This window comes from Peromyscus californicus, unplaced genomic scaffold (assembly GCF_007827085.1).
Source record: "Peromyscus californicus insignis strain IS unplaced genomic scaffold, ASM782708v3 Scaffold_11__1_contigs__length_118956290, whole genome shotgun sequence".
Classification (NCBI taxonomy): domain Eukaryota; kingdom Metazoa; phylum Chordata; class Mammalia; order Rodentia; family Cricetidae; genus Peromyscus; species Peromyscus californicus.
The window spans coordinates 45072700-45099625 of NW_026294402.1; the positions used below are offsets into that span (position 1 = coordinate 45072700).

General features: G+C 43.7%; 3 protein-coding genes across 6 annotated transcripts; 1 reads left to right on the forward strand and 2 right to left on the reverse strand.

Moving 5' to 3' along the window:
* Window positions 1–357: 357 nt before the first annotated feature.
* On the reverse strand, window positions 358–10677 carry Sdhd (succinate dehydrogenase complex subunit D). Its single transcript, XM_052760116.1, has 4 exons — window positions 10547–10677; window positions 7298–7414; window positions 5296–5440; window positions 358–1276 (listed from the first exon to the last, which is right to left on the reverse strand). The coding sequence occupies exons 1-4, from the start codon at window positions 10596–10598 to the stop codon at window positions 1111–1113; spliced, it is 480 nt and encodes a 159-aa protein (XP_052616076.1). The 5' UTR covers window positions 10599–10677; the 3' UTR covers window positions 358–1110.
* A 27-nt stretch (window positions 10678–10704) lies between these two features.
* On the forward strand, window positions 10705–15137 carry Timm8b (translocase of inner mitochondrial membrane 8 homolog B). 2 transcript variants are annotated; one of them, XR_008222805.1, is made up of 3 exons: window positions 10705–10841; window positions 12369–12623; window positions 15025–15137. XR_008222805.1 is itself a non-coding variant. In XM_052760122.1 (2 exons), exons 1-2 carry the CDS (start codon window positions 10758–10760, stop codon window positions 12534–12536), a joined length of 252 nt encoding a protein of 83 aa, XP_052616082.1. In that variant the 5' UTR covers window positions 10705–10757; the 3' UTR covers window positions 12537–12757. The 2 variants fall into 2 exon arrangements, 1 of the variants encoding a protein (XP_052616082.1); XM_052760122.1 differs by lacking the exon at window positions 15025–15137 and having other exon boundaries at window positions 12369–12757.
* Window positions 12679–26824, reverse strand: Nkapd1 (NKAP domain containing 1). 3 transcript variants are annotated; one of them, XM_052760101.1, is made up of 6 exons: window positions 26711–26824; window positions 24747–24823; window positions 19596–19696; window positions 17645–17794; window positions 16631–16684; window positions 12679–15362 (listed from the first exon to the last, which is right to left on the reverse strand). In XM_052760101.1, exons 2-6 carry the CDS (start codon window positions 24813–24815, stop codon window positions 14858–14860), a joined length of 879 nt encoding a protein of 292 aa, XP_052616061.1. In that variant the 5' UTR covers window positions 24816–24823; window positions 26711–26824; the 3' UTR covers window positions 12679–14857. The 3 variants fall into 3 exon arrangements, with proteins under 3 accessions (XP_052616061.1, XP_052616065.1, XP_052616056.1); XM_052760105.1 differs by lacking the exon at window positions 26711–26824 and adding an exon at window positions 26145–26704 and having other exon boundaries at window positions 12679–15359; XM_052760096.1 differs by lacking the exon at window positions 26711–26824 and adding an exon at window positions 26145–26704.
* Window positions 26825–26926: the final 102 nt, after the last annotated feature.

Sequence of the window (26926 nt, forward strand, 5' to 3'; positions counted from 1 at the left end):
GGCAGGGACACAACAGTTTTAATGACTAAAACTAGAGCCAGGCAAGGCAATACACAACTCAGGAGACTAGACAGAATGGCTTGAGACCAGGATTTTGATGCTAGCCTGAGCAACAAACTAAGACACCATCTCAAATTAAAAGAAAACAAGTGAGTTTTGTGGTTCACAACTATAACCCTAGCACTTGATACCTGTAACTCCAGCACTCGGGAGGCAGAGACTGCCACAAGTTTGAGGCCAGCCTGGTCTACCTATAGAGTTCCAGATCCGATTAGGCCTATAAGACTATCTCAAACAAACAAAACTTCCAAAAAACCAGACACCAAGGAATACTAGCACATAAAAAAGTACAATGTATACTCATTATGTAATATTTTATTTAAAAATTTTGCTTTTTCAGAGTCTGATTGCTCATGAGCGATTCCCACGGTGGGAAAACCCCTCGAGTACTCAGTCTCTCACTTGCGGACAGCTTATTTCTGCATAAGGGGCACTTTCCTGAAGAGTAAGCCTGTTTGGAATCTGTCATAGTCTAACCCACCCACAAAGGAGAACTCCCTAAACTGAACGTCTTTCAATTCACCTGTCCTCCAATTCCTTCCCAAGACTTAAGAAAAGTCGGTAATTGGAGACATGAGCATCTCTGATTTGAAGTTCCCCAGACGCTCAACAGCTGGTGCTAACTGAACAGAGTGGGAGCTCCAAATGGAAGACTTTCCAATTTCATGCAAAGTCTATGACTCCCGAATGAACAGTCCTCCCTCCCAGTCCAAGAGAAGTCTCCTTTTATCCCAACAGGGAAGAGCTGAACTCTCCTCAAGAAACGGTAGTTAAAGGCAACATGAGCTCATGAAATGTACAGTTACACCGTGGGTCTTGTGAGCAGGAAGCCACCAATGCAGTGGACTACGGAACCCAGACTCAGGACTAGTTGAACTTAACTCCTCTCAAACCTTTTCCTCAACAAATGAATTCTGAAAATAACCATGTAATTAGAAGAAATTCTGCCCACCAATGGACTTATCCTTCATTTCCCCCTCACTGTGAGCTGAACGGCATCGACAGAGCAGAGGCAAAGAGGCATACAATCTAAGGTGCTGACGGAAGAGGTCAGAGCTTCCACAGCATGGCAACCGCTCTGCAGATGCCTACGTCGTGGTAGTTGAAATAGCAAAGCCCAGCAAAGGTCAAAGCCGAGAGTCCCAAGAGGCCTGCCTTGACAGCCTTCTGCAGCGAATCCCCATGAACGTAGTCAGTCACCACTTGTCCAAGGCCCCTAAAGAGAAGAAAGCCACAGCACAGGGCAGTTAGAGGACATACAGTCATGACCCCACTCACCCCAAAAGTCAGACTCAAAACAGTCTTTTTTATCTCTAACTCCAGTAACTGTTTGCCTCTTCCAGGGACTCTGTGTGACCACTTTCATAGATGGATTTCTAGGCTTGAGATAACTAGTCAAAGCAACTCATAGTAAAAAAACAAAAAACCAACAACAGTGGAAACCAAAACACAATCAAGAGTTGCTAACATGTAATAAAGAGAGCTCATCCTGTGGACTTAATTTCCAGAGCCCTTAGACAGTAACTAAATGCTCCTCTGTCTATAAACTCTTCTGCAGTATTCACTCCTGCAGAGTTTACTAAGCAGGTATTGTATGCCAGAACATGTCACCAATGCTAAGGGTGCAATAGATAACAGGATGCTCCCTCTGTGTAAAAACATTCTAGTGAAACAGAAAAAGTTAACTACATATGCAGCATGAGGAAACGCCTTAAGAAGGGTGAGTTGAAAGAGAACACCCAAACAGAAGTGACAAGGACCCTGGCATCTCTGAGGAGCAGTGAGGAAATTAATGAAGCTGGAATCTTGTGAGTCAAGTAAAAACTATAGCAAATCAGGGCAGACTGCAGTGTCCAAAGGAAACACACACCAGGTTTTCAGCACAAAGTATCCTAAATAAGGAGTGACCCGACTTAACATTTCTACAGCAGTTGGCTTTGTTTGTTTGCTTTGGGGGGGGGGGGGTTGTTGTTGTTTCTTTGAGACAGGGTTTCTCTGTGTAGCCATGGCTGTCCTGGATCTCACTCTGTAGACCAGGCTGGCCTCGAACTCACAGAGATCCGCCTGGCTCTGCCTCCCGAGTGCTGGGATTAAAGGGGTGCATCACTGCCGCCTGGCCAAATTTCACCTTTTTAAGTTTACCATTCAGTTTGTTAGTCTAGTCAGAGTTGTGAACTATCATCACTAATTCTAGAACATTTTCACACACTCAAAAAGAAGCACTAGTGATTAGCCCACTCCATACCCAATCACTGAGCTCCTTGTTTCTATAGATTTGCCTAATCTGGCATTGCATACAATAAAGCCATGCAGGACATTCCCTTTGTGTCGTACTTTATTTAGCATGCTTGTGCTCTCAATGCTCATCCATACTGCAGCACACCTCAGTACCCCACTCCTTTATGTGGCTGAATAATACTCTATATTCTATTTTGGCCACAGGGATGGTTTTCACTTTTAACTAATTTAAGTAATGTGCTATGACATTCTTGAATAAGTTTTAATGCAGACACATTTTGTTTTCTTTTTTGTTGTTATGGTTTTGTTTTTTGAAATGAGATCTTGCTATATATCCCAAGCTGGTCCCAAATTTGCTATGTTGCTAAGGATGACTTTGAACTTCTGATCCTTTTGCCTCCTCAAGTGCTGGATTACAGGCAAGCACCACCATGCCTGGAATGGTGGGGAGAGAACACAGGGCTTCACAAATGCTAGACAAACACTGTAACAACTGAGTTACCTGACCAGCTCTGTATCTGTACTTAATTATAGGAGGGAAGAGGAGGAAGGACAAAGGCACAAATAGTAAACAGATGATGTAACACATGAGAAGGTCCTGAGTGCTCCTAAGGAAAACAAGGGAAAGATGACAAATGTGAGAACTGAGTGAGTGGTTTGGGCAGGCTCTGCTGAGTGCAGTGTTAAACATCTACGAGGGAGCAAGCCAAGTGTGTAACCAGTGATAATTTCAGACAGAAGAGAATGCAGGGTCCCCAGCACAGCTCAAGAACAGTAAGAAAGCAGCCAGTGTGGCTGAAAGGAGCAGCTGGAAATGAGAGGTGTGTGTGTGGAGGAGGTGGAGAAGGTGGACATGGTGGTAGAGGTGGTGGTGGTGGGTATTAAAGACTCTCAGGGTAGTCTTTTGTTTATTTTGGTTTCTTACATACATATATATATAAAATATTTATATCGATTATACATATAATATTTCTTTTTATTTTACATTCTTTTTTGTTTGGTTGGTTTTGTTTTTGTTTTGTTTTGTTTTGTTTTTGTTTTTTCGAGACAGGGTTTCTCTGTGTAGCTTTGCGCCTTTACCTGGGACTCACTTGGTAGCCCAGGCTGGCCTCGAACTCACAGAGATCCGCCTGCCTCTGCCTCCCGAGTGCTGGGATTAAAGGCGTGCGCCACCACCGCCCGGCTGGTTTTTTTTTTTTTTTTTTGAGACAGGGTTTCTCTGTGTAGCTTTGCGCCTTTCCTGGAACTCACTCCGTAGACCAGGCTGGCCTCGAACTCACAGAGATCCACCTGGCTCTGCCTCCCGAGTGATGGGATTAAAGGCCTGCGCCACCACTGCTCAGCTCATTCAATGTTTTTTATTTTGCCTACATGAATGTCTGTTCAAGGGTGTCAGAAGCCCTAGACAGACAGGTGTGAGCTGCCATGTAGTTGCTGGGAATTGAACCCAGGTCCTCTGGATGAGCAGCCAGTGCTCTTAACTACTGAGCCACCTCTCCAACCCTTTATTTTGGTTTCTTGAGACAGGGTCTCACATTGGTGCCCAGGATGAACCTGAACTCACTATATAGCACAGGCTAGCCTTGAACTCAAACTGATTCTCCTACTTCAGTAAATGTGGGGATTACAGATGTGTTCCATCACACTTGGGAATTTCAAGCGTTTAATAGAGACAAGGTCTCACTGTTGTTGTCCTGGCTGACTTTGAACTAGCAATCTTCCTGCTTCAGCTCCCTGGAATAGATAGGACTACTACGCAGCTAATACTACATAAAGAGTCTGTACAAAACTTTAAGAATTCTTTTAGTTTGAGCAAAATGAGATAGAGTACTTATCCCACTTAACATTTTAACAGGATCACTGGGGCTGATGTATTGGCATCAAACACAAAGGAGGTTAATTTAGAGATTACTGCTGCAGCCAAGGATGGTGACCAGATATAATAAAGAATAAGATGAATAAGAAAGAACACAATGGAATGACAGTAACTGACATAGCAAGAGGAAGAGCCAGGTGCGGTGGTGCACACCTCCAATCCCAGGACAAGGGAGGCAGAGGTCTCTGAGTCCGAGGACAGCCTAGACTACCTAGTAAGTTCCAGGTCAGCCAGCCGGGGCTGCAGAGTGAAACCCTATCTCAAAAAAACGTACAGGAGAAAGGCTAGACTTGATGACCCAGGTCTGTGACCCCAGGACTTGGAAGGTGCAGACAGGAGGATCAGGAATTCAATGTCATTCTTGGCTCAAAAGACACTGTCTCAAAAAGAAAAAAAAAGGATACAGGAGGAACAGATTGGGAGACAATCAGGAACTCGGCTTTACAAACACTATGTTCAAACTGCCTATAAAGATTATTAAAATTAAAACAGCAAACAAGCAGGATACATGCAGGACCTGCTGGTTGTGGTGGTTTGAATGAAAATGGCCTCCACAGGCCCATACTTGAAAACTTGGTCCCCAGTTGGTGGAACTCTTTGGGGAGGATTAGGAGGTATGGCCTTGCTGGGGGTGTCACTGGGGGGGCCTTTGAGGTTTCAAAAGACTCTCACCATTCCCAGTGCTCTCTCTCTGCCTCCTACTTTCGGATCAAGATGTGAGTTCTCAGCTATAGATGCAGAGGCACACTTGCCTGCTGTCATGCTCCCCACCATGACAGTCATGGACTCACCCTCTGAAACTGTAAGCCCCAAATAAAATCTTGGTCTCTTCACAGCAATAGAAAAGTAGTTAAGACAGAAGTACATATATATAATCCCAGCACTTGAGGCTGAGTCAAGACAATTTCAAGTCTAAGGCTAGTCTGGGCTACCTGACTAAAAAAAAATATATTAATAAACTACCCACATACCCAGATTTATTTGATCACTATTATTTGTTTGTGTGTTTTTAAGTTTTCTAGAAGTCTTGAGAATTTCAATCAATGTTTTCTTCATAAACAGACAGACAGGCTTGCAGCAAACAGACCAAGCAGACAATGCAGAGGGACTGTTGTACTTGCCAGTGACTGTGCAGGGAGAGGGCTGCAGCCAGGGAGTAGTCCACCACAGAGCAGGGGCTGAAGTACCCAGCTGGAAGCAGGCCCAAGAGCAAAACACTGACAACCCTCTCGCTAGTCCAGTGGAGAGATGCAGCATTGGAACCAGCTACAAAAAAGAAGAGATTCATGGAGTTGAGAAAGAAAACTTCAACCTATCACATGACTACTCAAACAGTTAGAATGATAAATAGTGTACACAGAAGATCCATCTTGAATATAAATCACATGGCATAGCCTTTATGTCTCTGAGCACAAAACACACTTTCTCACAGGCCAGAAGGCAGGCTAAGTATTTGTGGAATTAAGTCAGTCTTGGGCTTCAGTGAAACAGGTATCTCATGGATGTAATTTGGTGATCACTAGTAGACCTCTTTAAAATAATAATGCCAATAACTCTAATCTTTGGGGGAAAAATGTAGTATGTTCTAAAAACAGCTTAAACCAGCCAAATGAAAGAGAAGCCCAGGTCTGAGGATACCTTTAAGGGTATAGTCCTTGTGCCCTTTGCAATTCAGTGCAAAACAAATGAGACACAAAGGCTGATTTTAGACAGGTAAAACAACACAGGCTCTAAGTACTTCTTTTCTTTTTTCTTTTTGTTTTTTTGGTTTTTTGAGACAGGGTCTCTCTGTGTAACAGCTCTGGCCGTCCTGGAACTCTGCGTAGACCAGGCTGGCCTCAAACTGACAGAGATCCGCCTGGCTCTGCCTCCTGAGTGCTGGGATTAAAGGTGTACGCCACCACCGCCCAGCGGCTCTAGGTATTTCTAAGAAGCTCTAAACTCCTTAGAGAACCTGACAAAAGGATGGAGTTCCTACTCAGAAAAATGCACATGGGCATACACATTAAGACCTATGCATACAACTTTGGGGAACTTTCCTCAATCCCATATACTTCAGAACCAGTCTGCTAAATCTAACAAAGGCAGAAAAACCCAACAGCTCTAATCTCTCATCACTCAGATGTAACTGTAAGTGGCTGACTTAAGAATTGGGGAGGATTGAAAGGTAAAAAATAAAAACCAAGACGCTTTACAAATACTGATCTCAGCAGTCAGGCACAACAGCCCCAAGGCGGCTGAGGCATGATGACTGTGCCAGTCTGGAATACAAACTGAGTTCTAGGCCAGCTACAGTGGGAGACCTACCTCAAAAGAATTCACAAACCACAAAAAGGCAAATAAAAAACCATGATTTCAGGAAGAATACTGCAAGTGTGAGGTTAGCCTGGACTACAAAGCAATTTTCAGACCAGCCAGGACAAAATAAATATTTTCTCTCTGGACTTTAAAAATGGAAATACAGCCAGGTGGGTGGTGCTGGCGAAAGCCTTTAATCCCAGCACTCAGGAGGCAGAGACAGGCGGATCTCTGTGAGTTCGAGGCCAGCCTGGTCTACAGAGCGAGATCCAGGTCAGGCACCAAAACTACACAGAGAAACCCTGTCTCGAAAAACAAAACAAAAGAAAAAAAAATGGAAATACAGTTAACTCATTATTCATGTTCATATCGTCTAATGTGAATATCCACACAGTATTATCTAGGAGATTCCACATGGTTTTAATCAACCTAAAAAAATTCCAGCTATAAATCCATGATTCAGTCCACGCAGGCTCCTCTCTATTGGCTAAACAAACCAGTCACTAGCTACACTGAACAGACTTTCTACAGAGCTGTTCCCTTGACCGTGAAGTTAGGTCAGAAGAGTCTCTGTGAACACAACGGCACCACTCATGCCTGCACCGTCTGTCCAGGGGGATAAGCTAGGTCTTTATTTACTAGCACACGGGAGAGACTCCCGGAGAGACACCGAGGCCCGCCGAATGTGTGATGGTCAGCCCAGGTGTGACAGTCCACAGCTGTCTGAATTCCAGTGCCCGGAATCCAACACCCACGCAGGCAAAACACCCTACACCTAAAACAGTAAATGAAACTGTTCACGAAGCGTCGGCAGAAAGGACCTACAGTGGTGCCTTGGCGACAGGTGAACGTGCTGCGTGCCGTGCCATCCTGGGGTAGGCTGGTCCTGGAGAAATGCTGAGACAGAAGCAGGTTTCACCACCCGGCTTCGGAGTAACAGAGCTGAGAAAGAAAGACAGGGAGCGTGAGCACTTCCTGGCAGGACCGACAGACTTTCTAAACTACCATGAGCATGCCACTCAAACTTTTTTTTTTTAAAAAAAAGGATTTACTTTTTTAAAGGACAAACTTTATTTAAAGGATTTATTTTACACGTATGAGTGTCTTACTTACATGTATGTCTGTGTACCATGTACATGTCTGGTGCCCACAGACATCCTTCCCCATATAACTGGAATTACACACCTCCCCTAGACCTAGAGTTCTAGTTATGAGCCACCATATGGGTGCTGGGGAGAGAAGGCAGGTTCTCTGGAAAAGGAGTCAGTGCTCCTAACCGATGAACCATCTCTCCAGTCCCAAACCTTTTTTTAAAAAGAAAAAAGAAGTCTGTGCTGGGGATGTAGCTCAGTTGTTTACTTAGCACGCATGAGGCTATTTCCAACACCACATATAGTCCCAGCCCACGAGAAACGGAAGCTGAAGTTCAAGGTCACCTTCACATGGAGTTGGAGGGCAGCATGGGATGACATGAGACCCTGTCTCAAAATCAACAAAAATCTGCAGACTCCTATTAATGAGTCATGTGTAAAAGGGCCTCTTGGATTTCATTTATTAAAAAACTGGTGGTCCTCTTGTTCTTTCATTTACTCATCTAGTTATCTAGTATTAACTGCAATCAAGACTGTTTCACAATGGAGCAAGAAAGATAAGCACAGAAGTCTTTGCCCTCAAGATATTCAACTTAGTTGAGAAAGCTCACCTAGCGCCCTCTTCCTTTTCAAGACCGAATCTCACTGTGTATTCCTGAACCCCTGCTTACTGTTCCCTTTTGGATCCCGCCTCTTGGTTGAAAAGACAAACTGATGTTTACCCAGCTACATCACAGATTAGCCATAGGATGACAAGCAGTTAAGTTAAACAGCTCTCTAAGGTTCGGTTTCCTATGCAGAAGGAGAATGCTCTGGATTGCTTTCTGTTACTGTGATAACTACCATGACCAAAATCAATTTAGGGGAAGAGGAGGTTTATTTCAGCTTGCACTTCCAGGTCACAGTCCATCATTGAGGGAAATCAGAGCAAGAAATCAAGTAGGAAGTGAAGCAGAAACCACAGAGGAGTGCTGCTTACTGGCTTGCTCCCCAATTCACAATCAGCTAGCTTTCTTACTTAGCCCAGGTACAAGTGCCTAGGATAGTGCTGCCCACAGTGGCCTGGGTCCTTTCACATCAACTATCAATCAAGACAGTTCCTCACAGACATGGCCAAAGGTCAATCTGAGGGAGGCAAATCTTCAGTTAAATTCCCTCCTTCCAAGTGATTCTAAGTTATATCAAGTAGGCAAAAACTAGCCAGCACAGTAAAAAACTGCATTTACTTCATAACACTGCTCAAAACTAGGCAACACATGCAAAGGTTTAATGAGCTCCAAGAATGCTAATTGCATACAAACAGAAAAAAAAAATTAATAGTTTCTCTCTCTTTTTTTTTTTTTTTTGGAGGTGAGGTTTGTTTTTTGAAACAGTGTATATCACTTTGTAGTACAGGCTGGCCTGGAACTCTCTATGCAGACCAGGCTGGCTTCTAACTCAGAGACTTGCCTCACTCTTTCTCCTTGCCCCTGACCTTGAATTTTCTGATCCTCCCACCTCCACACACTAGAATCACAGGCCTGTGCAAGCATTCTACCAACTCGGCGGCAGCCCCAGCTCCCCCTACTCTTTCTTGCTCCTCTTTCCTTGCTTCTGTGAAATGGTACCCAAATCATCTGTACTTCCCAACCATTCAACCATGGAACTTGTTTTTAATACTTCCTTGTCTGTTCCAGAAATTCAATAATCCCAATAGCCAGTCAGGGATTTCCTTCCTATAAGTCACCAAATTCTACTGACATATCTCCTTAACATTTCCTGAGACTGCCTTCTTTTCCTTGTACCTTCCAAGCTCAGGACTTCACCAGCCTGGTCTACCACAATAGTGCCTTATCTCATCTCCATGACTTGCCTCTAAACCTGCTCTATTTCCATCAAGGCCATCTACCACACTATTACTAAACAGTAAGTTTAGGCTGAGAGTATACAGTTTGGCAAAAGGGCATGTACTTAGCATGCATGAGACGCTGAATTCAAAAGAAAAAGACTGCCAGGCAAGGTGGTGCACATCAGCTACTTAGAAGGCTGGGCCAGGTCAAGTTTCAGGCCAGACGAAGAAATAATAACAACAACAAAAATAAACCTAGACTGCAAATCTATCAAGCCTTTCAATGTTACTGCCAACCTGGGCAACAAAGAAAAATTGTATCTTCGGAATAGAATAAATAAATCCTGTGATCTAGTTCTACTTCGCCTTTCTAGGCTAAATTCATACTATGGCTTTCGAAATACTACTTTATTTGTTCCACTTTATCTCACACTGCGCATCTTTCTATCCCTTCACCATTGCTTTTGCTGCGCTCAGTTACTAAATATGTACTTCTCTGCAGAACGAAGACAGGTTAGTCCTTCCAAAACAATTACCCCAAACTTTCTCTGGACTCATATTAACAATGTCTATATAGCACAACAGTTTTTGCTTTACACTATCTGTACCACGCCCCTCACCCCCCGAGTTCTGTAGAAATTGTTTTATTCGTATTTGTATACCAGCCTCTGAAGCGTTTTATATAACCAAAATGCCTGGTTAAAATGATTATCGAAGCCCTGAGTGGCAGTACATGGCAGTCATGCCAGCACTCGGGAACCAGTCAGGAGTCTCCTGGCAAGCTCTAGGTTAGCCTGGTCTACATGGCTAGATCGAGGAAAGATGGCACTACATAGAAAGCCGCTGTCTCCAAACAAAAGATTATCAAACGGATTCCTTCCACCCACACTCAAACAGGAGTCTGTTTTCACATTAGCCCGGCAGCACCACCGCAGCCCAGAGGCTGGAAGTACCAGCTGGAGAGAGCCGCCACCAGGTACACACTTGGGCCTTTGGGCTACAGCGGTCTGGGCTGCGAACGCAGAGGCGCCTCGGGGGCCGAAGAGGAAGTCCCTTCCTCTCCAGACGTCCCGCCACCCGGCGGTCGAGCCCTCACTCCTTCCCTCCCCCTGCTCCAGGCCGCAGCAGGAAGCTCTGTTGGCTAAGACACCTCACCTCGGCCTCCTTGGCCACTGCAGAGGACACCCAGCTTTAAGAGAACCGCCATGTCGCTTAGGAGGGCTCAAGGTCACCCAACAACCCGGAAGCAGTTATCTAGCAAGTCCCGCCCCTCGTAAAAGAAGGGCAAAGCAGTCTGGAGGGTGAGCCGGAAGGCGGCGCGCTGCTACCGCGCGTGCGCACACCCGCGGAGTCACTCAAGCTGACAATGGCCGAGCTTGGGGAAGCAGACGAAGCGGAGTTACAGCGTCTGGTGGCCGCGGAGCAGCAGAAGGCGCAGTTCACTGCGCAGGTACGAGGATGAGGAACAAGGAAAGGAGGGTGAGGCGCAGGCCCCGGGCACCCACGGAGCTCTGGACACTGCGGCACAGCGGGCCCACTCGATGCTGGATGCCGGCTGCTCCTCCCGCCTGGTGGCCTACGGCGCTCAGTGTCCGTGAGACTAGCTCTGCGTGGGAGGAAAGAGGTGTAAAGCGGGTTGTGGGGGGAGGTTTGGGCGACAGAAGAGCATGGTGGTCATATTAGGCGGCCACTGGTCGCGAGTGGCATTCGGAGTCTCTAGGTTCTGACCTTGGGGTTCAAGGGCCGGTAGGGAAGACACCGGTCCCCACCTTGAGTTCTGGGTTCGTTGTTGCCCGCTGCCTCTCTGCATTGGATCATGTGATACTGGAAGTGATGATCGTTATTAAAGGTGAGCGCTGCAACAATCAGTGTAGACTCGCTTGAGACAGTTTGGAGTTTTCAGGCGCATTTCAAACCAGGATGTTAACTGTTGCTGACCTTGGAACTACTCATAGTTATCCTTTCAAAAACTGACTACTGGCTGGGCGGTGGTGGCGCACGCCTTTAATCCCAGCACTTGGGAGGCAGAGGCAGGCGGATCTCTGTGAGTTCCAGGCCAGCCTGGTCTCCAAAGCGAGTTCCAGGAAAGGTGCAAAGCTACGCAGAGAAACCGTCTCGAAAAACCAAAAAAAAAAAAAACCCAAAACTGACTACTTACTTAGTACTTAGCTTTTCAAGTAATATCACTACGTGTCCTTAGATACAATCCCAAACTATGCTCGGTTTGGAGAAATCAGTATCTTGACTTCTTCCCATTTTATAATAGTGCTAGTTGCTTTGAGGATTGTGGGCGGGCGGTGGTTGCACGCACCTTTAATCCCAGCACTATGGAGGCAGAGGCAGGCAGATCTCTGAGTTCAAGGCCAGCCTGGTCTACAGAGCGAGTTCCAGGACAGCCATGGCTACACAGAGAAACCCTGTCTTGAAAAAGAGAATTATTAAAGTATGAATTCTAATGAGGATTTACTGTGTATAAGGATGAGGAATTATTGGAATTATTGAAATTATTGGTAGAGTAGACCCCAAAGTGATCCCATGATATGCTATTAAAAGTGGTTTTTATCAAGTCACAGAAGAAATAAGGTATCTGCTGTGGATATTGCTCTATATAAATAAAACAGATTGGCGAGTGGCCAGGCAGGAAGTATAGGCGGGACAATGAAAGAAGAGAATTCTGGGAAATGAAAGGCTGGGGGAGAGAGACCTGCCAGCCACCGCCATGACAAGCAAGATGTAAGGTACCGGTAAGCCACAAGCCACATGGCAACTTATAGATTAATAGAAATGGGTTAATTTAAGATAGAAGTAGGTAACAAAAAGCCTACCACGGCCATACAGTTCATAAGTAATATAAGCGTCTGAGTGATTATTTTATACATGGGTTGTGGGACTGCGGGGCTTGGTGGGACCTGGAGAGAAGCTCTCCAGCTACAGGTATCTACAGACCCCAGTGATGAAGGTTTTTCTCTCCTCTTAGGTGCATCACTTCATGGAACTATGTTGGGACAAATGTGTGGAGAAGCCAGGGAATCGGCTAGACTCCCGCACTGAAAACTGCCTCTCCAGCTGTGTGGACCGCTTCATTGACACTACTCTTGCCATCACCGGCCGGTTTGCCCAGATCGTACAGAAAGGAGGGCAGTAGGCCGAACCTCAGAATGACAGAAGACCCAAAAGACTTGTTACTAAGCAGATTGAATGGCCACTGGAGAAAGAGTTGTCAACGTGTCAGGTTAGCATCAGGCAGTTACTAAATCTGTTGGTGCTAAAAAGTAACAGATCAAATGTCCAAAAGTGAAATTTTATTTATTGGAATTCAATAATTCCAGGTTGTATCACACCAGTTAATAAATGTGAAGTCTCCAATTCTTTTTCTTCTAAGTCCTAGTTTAGGAATCAACATAGAGATCTCTGATTGACAGAACACTAAAAAGAAGTGTTCCATGGCTGGTAGTGCAAATGGGAGATCACAGGTTTTGAAAAGCCACCCTAAGCCATCTTCAAGGGGATTAGAGGAACCATCAAAGCCTTAGCCTAAGGCATGTTAGGGAATTTAGGGGTAAGAAAGGTTTAGAACAAAAAACAATTTTATTGCTTATATGACAAAGAAAAGATGAACATGGTTGGGGGTGAGGGGGTAAAAAAATAATCAGGCAAAATGTGCATTCCTTGGGGACAAGAAAAGCCTGTTAGTATGGGAGGAAGGTAAGGTCAAGACCCAAACAGAACCAACTTCTTGGAAGTGCCTTATTCTGCAGGACCATCTTCCCAAATCTGTGCTTAGAATCAGTACTTTTGTAGCACAAAACCGCTTTAAAAATACATGCCCAAAACTGCTTCCAACAAAGATTTCACTTGCTTCAAGAAGGTTATGAGGTAGTAACTAGACTCTCCTCCCATTAAACCTCCACTAAACCCAAGGAAAAAACATACCATGGAACGTTGACATTTGAGTACCAAAGTTAATAGTGTTTCAATATCCCAAAAGGTAGCACCTGCTTATAATCAAGGGATAGGGCACATCTGGCCAACTATGTATTTTAAAAACAAGCACTTTATTAGAAGTATGTTCCATAAAGAGCACAAATTTAGTTAGAACTATAAAATGCCACTTCATGGGAGTCAGCATAGTAGTATTCTATTGCTGGTGTCTGTCATGCTAACCATGAAGTATTTTTGTATTACACATGCAAAAAGTAAGGCCAGGGAGGTTAATTTAACCTGCTGTAGAACTCAATCAATTAGTGGCAGAACCATGACCCCCACAGTCTTAGGTATGAGTTTTTGTGCTTTATACTCAGTACCAAAAGTGACAACCTCAAAAACAAAAACCCTGACAATGTCACTTTATCTTTCCTCTTAATGAAAAGTCAACTGTTCTACCAGCCACTTTTCAGTGGTATTTTGGTTTCTTTTAATATCAGGATCACAGTATAGCAGGGAGAAATAATATGTTATTGATAATCGTAACACAAAGTCAGACTGGGAAGAAGTGGGTATGTCCCTGAGAAGTGTGTTTCATTTTGGAACTGATTCAGCTGGTTTCAGGGAAAATCAAAAACTCATTAATAGAATAAGTGAACGACAGGATGGGGGTATGGCTCAGTGGTAGAGCACTTGCCTAATGTATGCAAGGCCTTCGTTCAATCCCCAACTCGGCAAAGAAAAGAGACATTTAGATGGCTGTTGCCCTGAATCTCTTTGAAAGCATCATTGGCAATGTGACTACTTCCTAATTCTTTCCATTTGAGAGGACAACTGAACAAATAATTTCAAACATGAGCCCATTTTAGGCAATATAAAGCAATGGAACTAGAAAACCAATTACTATCCAGTTACTGTTATGTTTGGGTTATACTAAATGTAGCTGTAGCCCCTGACCAGCAGGGAAATTAGGCAGAAAGCCCTACGTTCCTTAGCAGTCATCTGTGGATCTTACCCTGAAGGGAAAAGGTTTGTTCTTATACCCATTTCCTCACTAAGTAAATTAGATACCTGTAGGACCCAACTCTAGAAGAATCAAAGCACCAAAGCTGAAGTCAGGACACCTCCTGTATAAATAGCAAGTGTTTCCTTGTCAAACTATTCTATCTAGCACTACTTCAATCCTCCTCCTTCATCCCAGACCCTTGATTCCCCCAAATCTAACATTCCAATTGGTATACCCAGATTATTTCTGATTTCAGCTTTCTGGGTTCTTTAATTTGCTGTATAGGTATTCTACCCTAAATAATTAATTGCAAAAAATAATCTCTTTAAGAAACCTTAACAAAATACCAGATTCCCTATTAACAACAAAAGGGGATAGAGACTAACAATCCAAAAGAGGGAAAAAAGGGACCTATGGCAGGTCAACTCTGACCTCCGACCTCCGACTCCTGTGCTGTCGGAGTTGCTGGCAAACCCCCATTATACAGAACTGCAGATGACCAGAGTCTGTGGGAGGCAGGACTGCAACCTTCCCACTCAGTCATCCTCGGAGCTTTCAGCAGACCCTGCATCCGTAGCCACCTTCCAATTCCTGCGCTTACTTGTCCTCTCCTGCACTTCAGGGTTAGCCACAGGAACATGAACACTTTTCTCTTTCTTTTTCCTTTTGGTTTTCTTAGTGTCTCTTTCCTCCATTTCCTCAGAACTGCTAGCTGCTGAATCATCCGACTGGGAAGTAGCACTTTCTCTCCCTAAAGGTAAAGATTTTTTAGGAGACTTTTTCCTGGATTTTTTCTTGCTCTTGTGTGGTTGCTTCCTTTTCCTGGTACTAGAAGCTCCAGTTTCTTCTGAGAACTCCCTTGAGGAATCTGCTGCTATGTCCGTAACTTCCTTTTTGCTTTTCTTCTGTTTTTTGTGGGACCGTCTTTTCTGCTTCTTTTTATGGGATTTCTTTGACTTCTTATGTTTTCGGGATTCATGGGCAGATGCTTTCACCTGGGGAGATGTTTTTTTCCCATTGGTAATGTCTTGCTGGTCACTACTAAGAAAAAGTGAAGACAAAACTTTTATGGAAGAAAGAAAAGGTACATTTATATTTAATATTCTGCACTAAATTATTAACATCTGAACTTTAAATCAGAACTTGGAGCTGGGTATGGTGATGCACAGCTATAATCCCAGCACTCAGAAAGCAGAAGCAAGAAGACTTCCCAAGTTTGAGGACAGCTTGCTCTACATAGCAAGTTCTAGGCCCCCAGGACTACAAAAAGAGACTGTCAAAAAAAAATAAATATGAACACTCTGAGAATGTTACTGTGAAGTTTCTATTTTATTATTCTCACAATGTTTTATTTCCTCATCTTTAAAATCCTAATTTGAACTAACCATACTGGCATATACCTGTAATTCCAATGTTTAGAAGGTAGGGGCAGGAGAGCCAGGAGTTCAAGGTCATTCTTGGCTACATGTCAAGTTTGAGGCCATCTTGAGCTATAGAAAATCCTGTCAAAAAAAACCAAACTCCTGATCTGCCATGCTGAGTTACATATGAAATACTAAATACCAGTGCTCCCTTATAGTTTCATTTTCTCTGATTTCCAGTCACCTGTGGTCAGTTCCAGAAACAGTTCCTAAGACTTTAATTGCATGTCATTCTGAATGGCAGGGTGAAATTCCTCACTGTTCCACTGTGTCCCACCTCATACCTGAATCATCCCTGTGGCTAGTTACCAGCCATCTGGGTTATCAGATCCACTGTGTGGTATAGCTTATTTATAGCACAAGCATGATGCTGACAATTAAGATATGGCTGCAAGAAGCAGGAAGATACGTCCTTAAAGTGAAAAAAAGATTTTAATAAGTATTGTGTATAAGAAAAGAATAGGATATGGAAGATAGGTAGATAGACAGAGGATGTAAAATATCTATGGTTTCAAGCATCTTTGAACATGTTCACTACAGAGGATGGTGCACAATTCGTCTCTAAAGTCCTTAGGCTGACAGAACATCAAACTTCAATCAGGAAAGGCACATAGGATTGCCTCCCAACTAATTCCACTTGTTTTCTTTGTTTTGGAGACAAGACTTCATTATGTCCCAGGCTGGCCTCAAACTCCTAGACTCAAGCCATGCTCCTGCTTCAGGCTCCTGAGCATCTGGGACTATAACCATGCATTACCATTCCAGGTTCTGGTTATATTTTCTGTGGCAAGTTAATCTTCTGTAAATGTTAGGAACTCTACTTATGGCACAATTTTGCATTTATCTTAGGTGTTTGGTTTTGTGTTTCTAGTAAGTGTATTTACCTACCTGTCTGTTTCAAACTCTTCAGGATACAACTCTTTATAACCACTGTGACCCCATCTGTAAAATGACATAATACATGTATTTTTATGAAGCAATGCATATCAATTTTGGAAATTAAAACAGAATTAGTTTTGGACTGCATGAACACACATATATACACAGAGAACACAGGAAAAGGGGGCAAAGTAAAACCACACAATAACTAGGTAACAACTACTTCTATACTATCATCTCAGACACAGGATGTACTGTTCACTTGAAAGCTTGCATCTGTTCTTGAGGAGACAACTAAAGAACTCTATCAGTGAAATCATTTTCCCAAACTACTTTATAACATGTTATCTACACTGGGACATTCTAGAGATACTGAGAAGTGATTCACATGCCAAGAAAGTTGTCCTTTTTAAGTGCTGAGCCTGCAGCCCAAGGCAACCATTAATCTTTCTGTCTCTATGGATTATCCATTCTGGACACACCACATAACAGAATCATAGAGCATGTGGCCTTTGTATCTGACTTCTTTCACCATTTTTAAGGTTTTCAAGGTTATGCATGTATAATTAGTACTTATCCCTTTTTACCACTAAGTACTATTCCCCTATATGGAAAGCTATATTCTGTTTATGCATTCATTAGGCACAGCATTTGGATTTCACTTCTTAGCCATTATAAGTACTGCTGCTATGCATACTAACCTATAAGCTTTTATGGGACAATCTGTTTTGAAGAATTATTTATATTTATTTTATGTGTATGAGTGTCTTGCCTGCCTTTATATATGTGCATTACAGGCATGCCTTATGCCCCAAAGGTCAGAAGAGGGTGTCAGATCCCCTGAAAATGGAGTTATGGACAGTTGTAAGTTGCCTTATAGGTGTTGGGAACCAACATGGGTCCCCTGCAAGAGCAGCAAGTGCTCTTAACCACTGAGCCATCTCTCTAACCCTAGGGCAATTTCAAGAAATAGATATTCTCTGGCCAAATATCATTAGGGGTCATAAGAATGTAGTCACAAACCTATCTGGCATGTTGGATTCATAATCATATAATTTCTTGTTCCAGGATTTAGCCTTAAGAAAATCATCTTCCAGGGCCCCAGGAATTTCACTCCTTGGCCTCCAGTAGTCTCTCTGACTTTCTTCATCAAAACCATCACTTCTCATCCGACTGTAAATGAAAAAAGACAAACATTTAGATTTAAAAGTAATCTGTGATGCGACTTTATGGAGCACTATAAACAAAACTCATGGAACGTGCTGGGAACACTACCATTGCACCACATAACAGTGATACCAGTCATACTTAGCCAGTAATACACCAAAGTCCATATACTCTACAGACACACTGACTTACAATTCTTTTTTCTTTTAATGATTTCTCTAGGTAGTTTTAGAAATCAAGGCCAGCCTGGTCTACAGAGCGAGACCAGGAAAGGCGCAAAGCTACACAGAGAAACCCTGTCTCGAAAAACCAAAAAAAAAAAAAAAGAAAGAAATCAAGATTATGACCTATCTCACATACCCACTTCCTGTACTTAAGGCCATATAAGGCCCTAGAGATATTCCTAATTATTCATACATCCTATACCTCCCATAGAACACAGTCAAGCCTGTATAATCCTTTATATTCACTCAATTTTTTTTTTTTTCCTGACAGGGTTTCTCTGTGTAACAGCCCTACCTGTCTTGGAACTCAATTTGTAGACCAGACTGGCCTCAAAATCAGATCCACCTGCCTATGCCTCCTGAGTGCTAGGATTAAAAGTGTGTACCACACCCAGTCACACTCAAATACACAAAGAAAATAGGAAAGCCCATTGACCTCCTGGCAAAGACAGTGAGTAAATGTGGCTTTTAAAAGAAGTATAGGGCTGGGTAGCTAGCTCAGTGGTTAAGAGCACTTTCTGCTCTTGCAGAGGATGTGCTAGTTCAAATTCCAGCACTCATGTCAGGAGCTCACAACTGCCCAACTTCAGGGCATCTAATGCTCTCTTCTGCCCCCTGCAGACACCAACAGGCACAGAGACACATATACATGAATAAAATAAATAATTTTTTAAAGGCTCTAACAGACTAAAGGGTGAACAGTATGACTGACTAAATTAATTATAAGACTCCAGGGATTGCTAGAGGGCTAAGCAGCTAAAAGTGAGTGCTTGCCTGGAAAGTCTGATGACTTGAGTTCTATTCCCAGAACCCACAGTAGGAAGAAACTCCTGAAAGTTGTGCTTATACTTCCATGTGTACACTTTGGCACATCATATATACTCACACATCATACACAAAGTTGCCATCACAATAAACTGGTTTTGTTTTTGTTTTTTGAGACAAGGTCTCTCTTTGTAAACTTGGCTAGCCTGGATGTAGACCAGGCTGTCCTCGAATTCACAGAGATCTACCTGCCTCTGCCTCCTGAGTGCTACAATTAAAGGTATGAGGTACCATGCCCAGCAAATAATATAATTTTTATAAGACAAAAGAAAAAAGAAAGAAAAACACTCCAGTAGAAAATCTTAAAAGCCATTAGACAAAGTTAGAATCCATAAAACCTAAATTTTACAGTAATCCAAGGAGAATTTTTTAATTCTCCGTTGAAAATTAGTGTAGAAAGCCAGGTGGTGGTGGCACACAGGTTTAATCTCAGCACTCAGCAGGCAGAGGCAGGCAGATCTCTGAATTTGAGGCCAGTCTGGTCTATAGAGTGAGTTCTAGGACAGCCAGGGTTACACAGAGAAACCCTGTCTTGGGGGAGCAGGGAAAATAAAAAAGAATCAAAAATGGAAAAAAACTAGTATAGTGTAGTCATGTTATCACAACCATTGTTATGCTTGGACCTAAACTTAGGAAACCAGGAAGGCTTAATTTGCTGAACTGAATTCATCTATCCTTAACATACTAGAATTTTTAAAGCTAAAGTTAGTACTTCTGAAAAAAGAGAGTTATTTTTGGTTCTCAGAGGCACACTTCACCTTGAGCTGCTGGGTACTGTGTTCCTTCTGGTCCCCTGGTAAGCATCCTCCATTTGCTTCTCTAGTTCTCTGATTTTCCACATGTCAGATTCCTCCTGAATCTAGACGTTTTCAAAAAGGAAAGAAACAAAAATAAGTCACTGAAAACAGCACTTTGCATTACAAAAAAGGAATTGCCCTAACTATGGGGTACAGACTGGGCTATGATCTGGAAAACAAATTCTGGTTTCTCTAAGAAGTTTAAAAAGTGACAGCCGGGCAGTGGTGGTGGTGCACTCCTTTAATCCCAGCACTAGGAAGTCAGAGGCAGGCAGATCTCTGTGAGTTCAAGGCCAGCCTGGTCTACAGAGTGAGTTCCAGGAGAGGCTCCAAAGCCACACAGAGAAACCCTGTCTCGAAAAACAACAACAACAAAAAGTGACTAAACAGTCTAATGCAGTAAATCTAAAATTATGCAGCAACAGAGGTTCTTGAACCCCTGAATAGACACACTAATTACCTCATCAATTTAAAATCTTGCTGCAATCAGAAAATAATAGCCCTACGTGTTTCTGAGATACAACATGATCACAACAGTAAGAGATCTTATAGGAAAGTAAAGCAGGTACCATTAGAATATTTCACAAAGCAGTAGCAGCAGCACAGGGACCTTACCAACACCTTTTTAAAAACAATTAGGTTTTCTTTTTTTTGGCGGCGGGGGGTGGGGTGTGTGTGTGTGTGTGTGTGTGTGTGTGTGTGTGTGTGTGTGTGTGTGTGTTCAAGACAGGGATTCTCTGTGTAGCTCTAGCTGTCCTGGAACTTGCTCTATAGACCAGGCTGGGCTTGAGCTCAGAGATCCACCTGCCTCTGCCTCCTGAGTGCTGAGATTAAAGGCGTGCACCACCACCGCCTGGTGAAACACAGGTTTCCTTAGTTTTGTTTCTCAGTGCAGTACACACTATACCACTGGCCTGGTACCCCTTCCCAGTCCCTGCCTTTGGTTTTGTTTTTTATTGTTCTTGTTGGTAGTGGATTATTTTGTGTTGATGTTTTCAGACAAAATCTAAATTACTTAGGCAGACCTTCAACTTGTGACCCTCCAGCCTAGCCCTGGCCTCCTGGATGGCTGAGATTATAGGCCTGTGCACAAGACCCAGCAGGGACAGGTGTGCAAATTCCCTAGGCACGGTCTCTTTTTACATTAAGAAAACAGAACGGATGGATAGATAGGTGGGTAGATATAGATTTTTATTTACTTTGTGTGTGTGTATGAGTCAGAGGCAAAGAGAAAGGGCACACACGTGGGGGTCAGAGATAACCTTCAGAAGCTGGTTCCTGACTTCCACTTATTGAGTAGGGTCTCGCTTGTTTTCTGCTGCTACACTATATACTCCAGACTCGCTGGCCCTGAGCTTCCGGTCAGTTCCTCATCTCTACCCCATGCTGCTGTAGGAGTACTGGGATTACATACTTTCATCACTGCATCTGGCTCCACATGGGTTCTAGAGATCAAACTTGGGCAATCAAGCTCATATAGCAAATGCTCTTACCTGTGCCATCCTCCCACCCCATTTTGTTTTGCTTTTTTTGGTTCTTCGAGACAGAGTTTCTCTGTGTAGTCCTGGCTGTCCTAGAACTCACTCTGTAGACCAGGCTGGCCTTGAACTCACAGAGATCCGCCTGCCTCTGCCTCTGAGTGCTGGGATCAAAGGCGTGTGCCACCACGCCTGGCTTGTTTTGCTTTTTAACATTTGTATTATTTTACTTTATGTGAATGAATGTTTTGTCTGTGCATGCAGTACCCACAGAGGCCAGAAGAGGATGTCAGATTCCCTGGAACTAGATACAGATGGTGTGAGCTACCATGTAGGAGCTGAGACTCAAACCCCAGGTCCTCTGGAAAAGCAGCCATCTCTCCGGCCTCTTTATGTTTGTTTGTTTTCTGTTTCTTGCCACATAGAACAGGCAAGTCATGTACTTCAGCAAATTTCCTGTCTCTGTCTCCTAAGTACTGGGATTACAGGCATGCACCATCATACCTGGTTCACATTAAAATTCTTGTCAGGCCAGGTGGGGGTGGTACACACCTTTAATACCAGCACTTGGGAGGCAGAGACAGGCAGATCTCTGTAAATTCGAGGCCAGCCTGGTCTACAGAGTGAGTTTCAGGATGGCCAGGGCTACACAGAGAAACCCTGTTTGGAAAAAAAAAAAATTCTTGTCAGAAACAAAACAACATAGTAACCAGAAAAGTGACTGAGAAGCAGATGACAATTGCCAAAAACATAAGTGAATTTTATCTCTAAGTCCTCCTGAACAACTGGGTTAAACCTATGCCAGAATTATCTTCCTTTTAGCTGTCCCTCTCAAATACAAGGTCCCTAGACAACTACAAGTAGAGTTAACCCAACTATATAGGTTATGGTGATATTTTATTTGTATTAAAATGTTATTTGTAGGTTAATAAATAAAGTTGCCTGGGGGTCAGAGCTATTAGCAAGCCATAGGAAAGCAGGGCAGTGGCAGCATACGCTTGTAATCTCAGCACTTGGTAGGCAGAGCTGGGTAAGTCTCTGTGTGTTCAGGGATACAGCCATTATTGGATACACATGCCTTTAATCAATACCAATCATGGAAAACCTGGAGGCCTATACAGACAGGCCGTGAGGAGGCAGTCATGTGGTTGGGTTTACAACCAATGAGAAGGCAGAACAGGAACTCTATATAAAGACTTTAACACAGGGGTAGCTCTGGTTCGGAGAGGTAGGACCACCGCAGGAGGAAGGGTAAGGTTTTAGCTCTTAGCTCTGACCTCTTGGCTTTCTTCTTTGCATTGGTTCTGTGTTTCTTATTTAATAAGAAGGTTGGTTACATCTACAATAGGTAGCATGGGTAACTATCATACCTGCATCCGCAGTGAGAAACTCAGGTGACAGCTGCACATGAGTCTGTAATCATAGCTACTGCAGAAGTAAGAAGTCCAGACCCTGCCTGGACTATGGAGTGAGATCAAAACCAGCTAGATAACAAGCTTAGTGATCCTGTCTCCCAGGTTCAATCCCAGTACTCATCACCCTAAGTAATATGGCAGTGACAGTGTTAGTAATGATCAAGCCAGGAGTAGTTTGCTGAAGGAAACTGAACAAGAGGGTCTTGTCCTTCTTTTCTTTTTTCTTTTCTTTCCCCCCCCTCCCCCGGAGCTGAGGACTGAACCTGGGGCCTTGCGCCTAGCAAGCGCTCTACCACTGAGCTAAACCCCAACCCCTTGTCCTTCTTTTCATTAGAGGTACACTCTTAGGTGACTGTCTAAATCCCCACACTTTTATTCCAGCTCCAGTCTTCTCCTTGCTCCAAGTTCCTTATCATAAATACATTCAGAACCAAACTACCTGCATCTCCCATGTTTGCCCTCTTGTCACTCTTGTTCTTAATTACTACCTGCCCAGTCACAGAAGGTGGTCACCACCATCCCATCAGCCCAAGCTCCTCTTCATCCCTGCTACACTTCCATCCAAACCTCAGCCCCACTCACCTAGGACGTCAGTTACCCAATCATCCTCCACAGTACTTCTCTCTGTCTTCTATTTCCTACCACACCGACAAAATCATCTGTCTAAACGTACACATTTGTCTTTGAACGTATGGCAATCATACCATCTCCTCCCCTCAAGGTGTAAAACAACACTTACAAGTATGACACATGAAAGATACCACTCCTCAAAAGACTTCTTTATTGCCCAGAAGAGAAAGTTTATCTCCTAAGTTTCATACAAACAATCTAATTTGCCACTTGGGCCTTATTTTCTGTCACCAGCCCTATATCTTCTATTTTCTAGATGCATATAATTTCTTGCCGCAAGTGATTAATGCTTGAGGGGTGTGGATGAAATGAAGGATTTTGCATATATGAGGCATCACTGCTGTAAGCCACAGGAAAACAGCTACTATCACAAAAGCTGCTACTTGGATAAGTCAAGGAAGGTCAAGCCATGGCTTAAGAAGTCTTAGTGATATTTTAGCTTTTGTATACATATTAGCCGATAACTGTAATGATTTCCTTGTAAGCTATGTACACTTCCAAGAAGTCATAACAGTGTATTTTATCTGAAATATCTATCAAGCATCCAAGGCTAAACAATCTCCTGAATTGAGGTACATTAAGCTCAGACCCTCCTTTCTTATACAGCCTTAGTGGTATTTATACTAACATTATAGACTCCTAACATTTACCTAACCACACCTAGAAATGTTGTTTGAGCATATAAATTCCCTTTTTCTGATATATTAACCGATTTTAGCTCTTAGTGGACCACCTCCTTTACCACTCCCCTTTTGGGTTGTAAAAGAAAGCCTGACGGTTACTACCTAAGGAAAACTCTTGTCTGTCTTTATGACCCTGTAAGAATTCAAGCCTGGTGACCTTGCTTTAGCTAGAGCACTGCTATTGTATGAGTATATAACTGTAAACCTCAGACATAGAGAGGATTTTTTGAGGATTTTGACTGGAGAGAACTTTGACTAGAGAACTAGAACAATGAGATGAAAGATGAGGAAGAGCTAGATGGGGAAAAACAAGATGAGAAAGACCAAGACGGGGCAGAACTAAGATGAGAGAATTAAGATAGAACTTAGAAGGGCCAGCAGATAAAGGTAGAGAGAAATCAGGCAAGAAAGGAGATAGGCACGAGAACAGAACTGAAGCTGTGTAGACAGGATTTTATCCCAGAGGAATAAAGTAGATGGACAAAGAGCTTGGTTCATTTCTAGAAAATAATTCTAGCCATTTGGAGCCTCTCTTCCGAGCCCCTGGAAGAAGATTTTTAAGGCTGGTCCTTAATAATATTTGAGACATTATCACTAAGATACATCACCAGCCCCTGATATTTTGCCTGTATTAGTGCATGGTGCTCTCAGTCTAGTAATGCATCCAGTAAATTTTATTCATCAAGAACAAGTTCAAATATCAGCAACTCCAATACCATTCATTCTGTGAACTCTTTCTAGTTTCCCAAGGCAAATTTCTTTATTCCTTCCTGGGTGCTCTAACACACTTTGTAACTATCTTCATGATATAGTACTTTTCAAATTACATCTTTGCTATCTCCCAACATAATTCATAGTTTACTGGATACTCTCAAGAAATGTTGATGACTAGATTGTATCACCTACCTTATTGTGAGCATCTGTATGCCGGATGACATTCCTCAGGAGGACTTTCCCCAATGGAACCCGTGACATTCTTTAATCTGAAATGAATCAATAATTTGTAATAAATTTTTTTTAACAGACAGCTTTTTTTTTTAAACTTTATTTTATGTGCATTGGTGTTTTGCCATGGGTGTCAGGTCCCCTGGAACTGGAGTTACAGACAGTTGTGAGCTGTCATGTGGGTGCTGGGAATTGAACCCAGGTCCTCTGGAAGAGCAGGCGGTGCTCTTAACCACTGAGCCATCTCTCCAGCCCCGTAATAAATTTATTTTTATTAAATTATAACGAAACAAAAGGTAAAGGGAAAAAAATAACTGAACTTAGAAGACACAGAACCTAAGGGAGAATTTTCCTTTCACTGTTAAGATGCACGACTACAGCAAATGAAGGGTGAGAGAGGATAATGTACAGTGAAAGTCTTTACAATTGCAGAAAGCCGCTCAAAATGGCTTCTATGAGCACCATTTTATTTAGTCCTTGTAAGTCTCTATGTTTTAAGAGTCAAGGAGTCCCTGAAGATCCATGGGGGGATTCGTTCCAGGGCCCCTAAAGGTAACAAAATCCATGGGTGGGCTGAGGATATAGTTCAATGATAGAGCATTTGCCTACACAATAGCCAACCAGGATTCAGTCCCCCTTTAACATATACATGCACACACACAAAATAATCCTAGGGTGCCCGTCTATCATTTAGAATAGTGTAGTATTTGCATATAAATTATGACTTTTTTTGGAGACAGGGTCTCAACTAGCCTCAGCTAGCCTTGATCCTCCACCTTCTAAGTTCAGAGACAACAGGCATGCACTTCCACACTTAGGGTAGGTGAGGGGATCTAGATTACTTGTCACACCCAAAACTATGCAAATCTTATGTAAATATGTTACTATGCAGATTAGAAATAATGACAGTAGGGGGAAAGGTATGTACGTAATAGGTATGGATGCAATCTGATTCCCCAAACATTTTCAGTGGGCTGTGGTTTGAACCTGTGGGGATCTCGGAGTTTGGGCTATATCCCCACTCCTGTTTTGAAAATAAAGATCCTTAAAGTCATAATTCGCCCCCAGGCCGAAGAGATCCAGGCAAAGGATTGTATGTCAGTGTCTAGGTTGGAAATCAAATCTCAGACTCCCCAAAATTAGCTTGCAACTAAGTAAACATCTAGATTTGCAGGTATCAACATCACATATGTCAACAGTAATAAAAACAGTTCTAAAAATTTGTTAGATGACCTAAATATCTCTATTCAGGACATTTTGTTTCCTACATCGTTTGGAACTTTCCAAAACCCAGAAAACAACGATATTCACATGTGCAGCTACCAGGGGCTTGGTGCCACCGTCCCGATGCTCACTCACCCCTCAATCCTGAGGAAATCAGGCATCTTGTTAGTGTGAGACGAAGAACCACTCCATTACAAGATCTCCTCCGACCCAGGAAGCCAAGGAGTCAGGGCTGAAAGGCAGCTCTGCAGCTTCACCCGAGTCCTTCGTGAAAACGCAGCCTTCCCACCGGTTACAGTGCCCTCCTCACCCGAGGCCCAGGCTACGGCTGCCTTCCCCCAGCCGAGCCCGCCCGGCGGCTCTCTCTCCGGGACCCAGGCCAGAGCGGGCGCAGGCGCGGAACGCGGCCTGCGGGCGGACCCGGGCGGGCATGCCCCGCTCGCGCTGGGCTGGGACGGCGCCCGGCGGCTCGGTTTCACTCCCGGGACAGAATGGGGACACGGGGCATGGGTATGGCCTTCCGTTGGGACCCGGGAAGCGTCTAGGGTGCCTGAGGGGGAGCTTGAGGTTTCCAAGGGGAAGTCGGACAGAACACCCCCATGTCTGTCAGCGGGCGCCCTGCCCCGCCGCGGCCTTGGCGCTCCCGGCAGCCTTCCCTCCAAACGCCCTCCCCACACAAACACACACAAACACACCCATACCGTGCGCCGCAGCCTCGCGTGGCGGGGTGGGAGAAAAGGCGGCGGCTTCCTTCCGGGCCGGAAGTCGTGCTCCCGAGAAACGCTTCCTTCCCACCGGGGACTCCCACAGAGCGGGTTCGCGGGTGGCCGGGGAAGCTGACAGGTGCAGGAAGGAAGCCGGCACTCTTCTGAGAGAGAAGCCGGACGGCCCCGCTGAGGAGCTTGTCCGGCACCGGA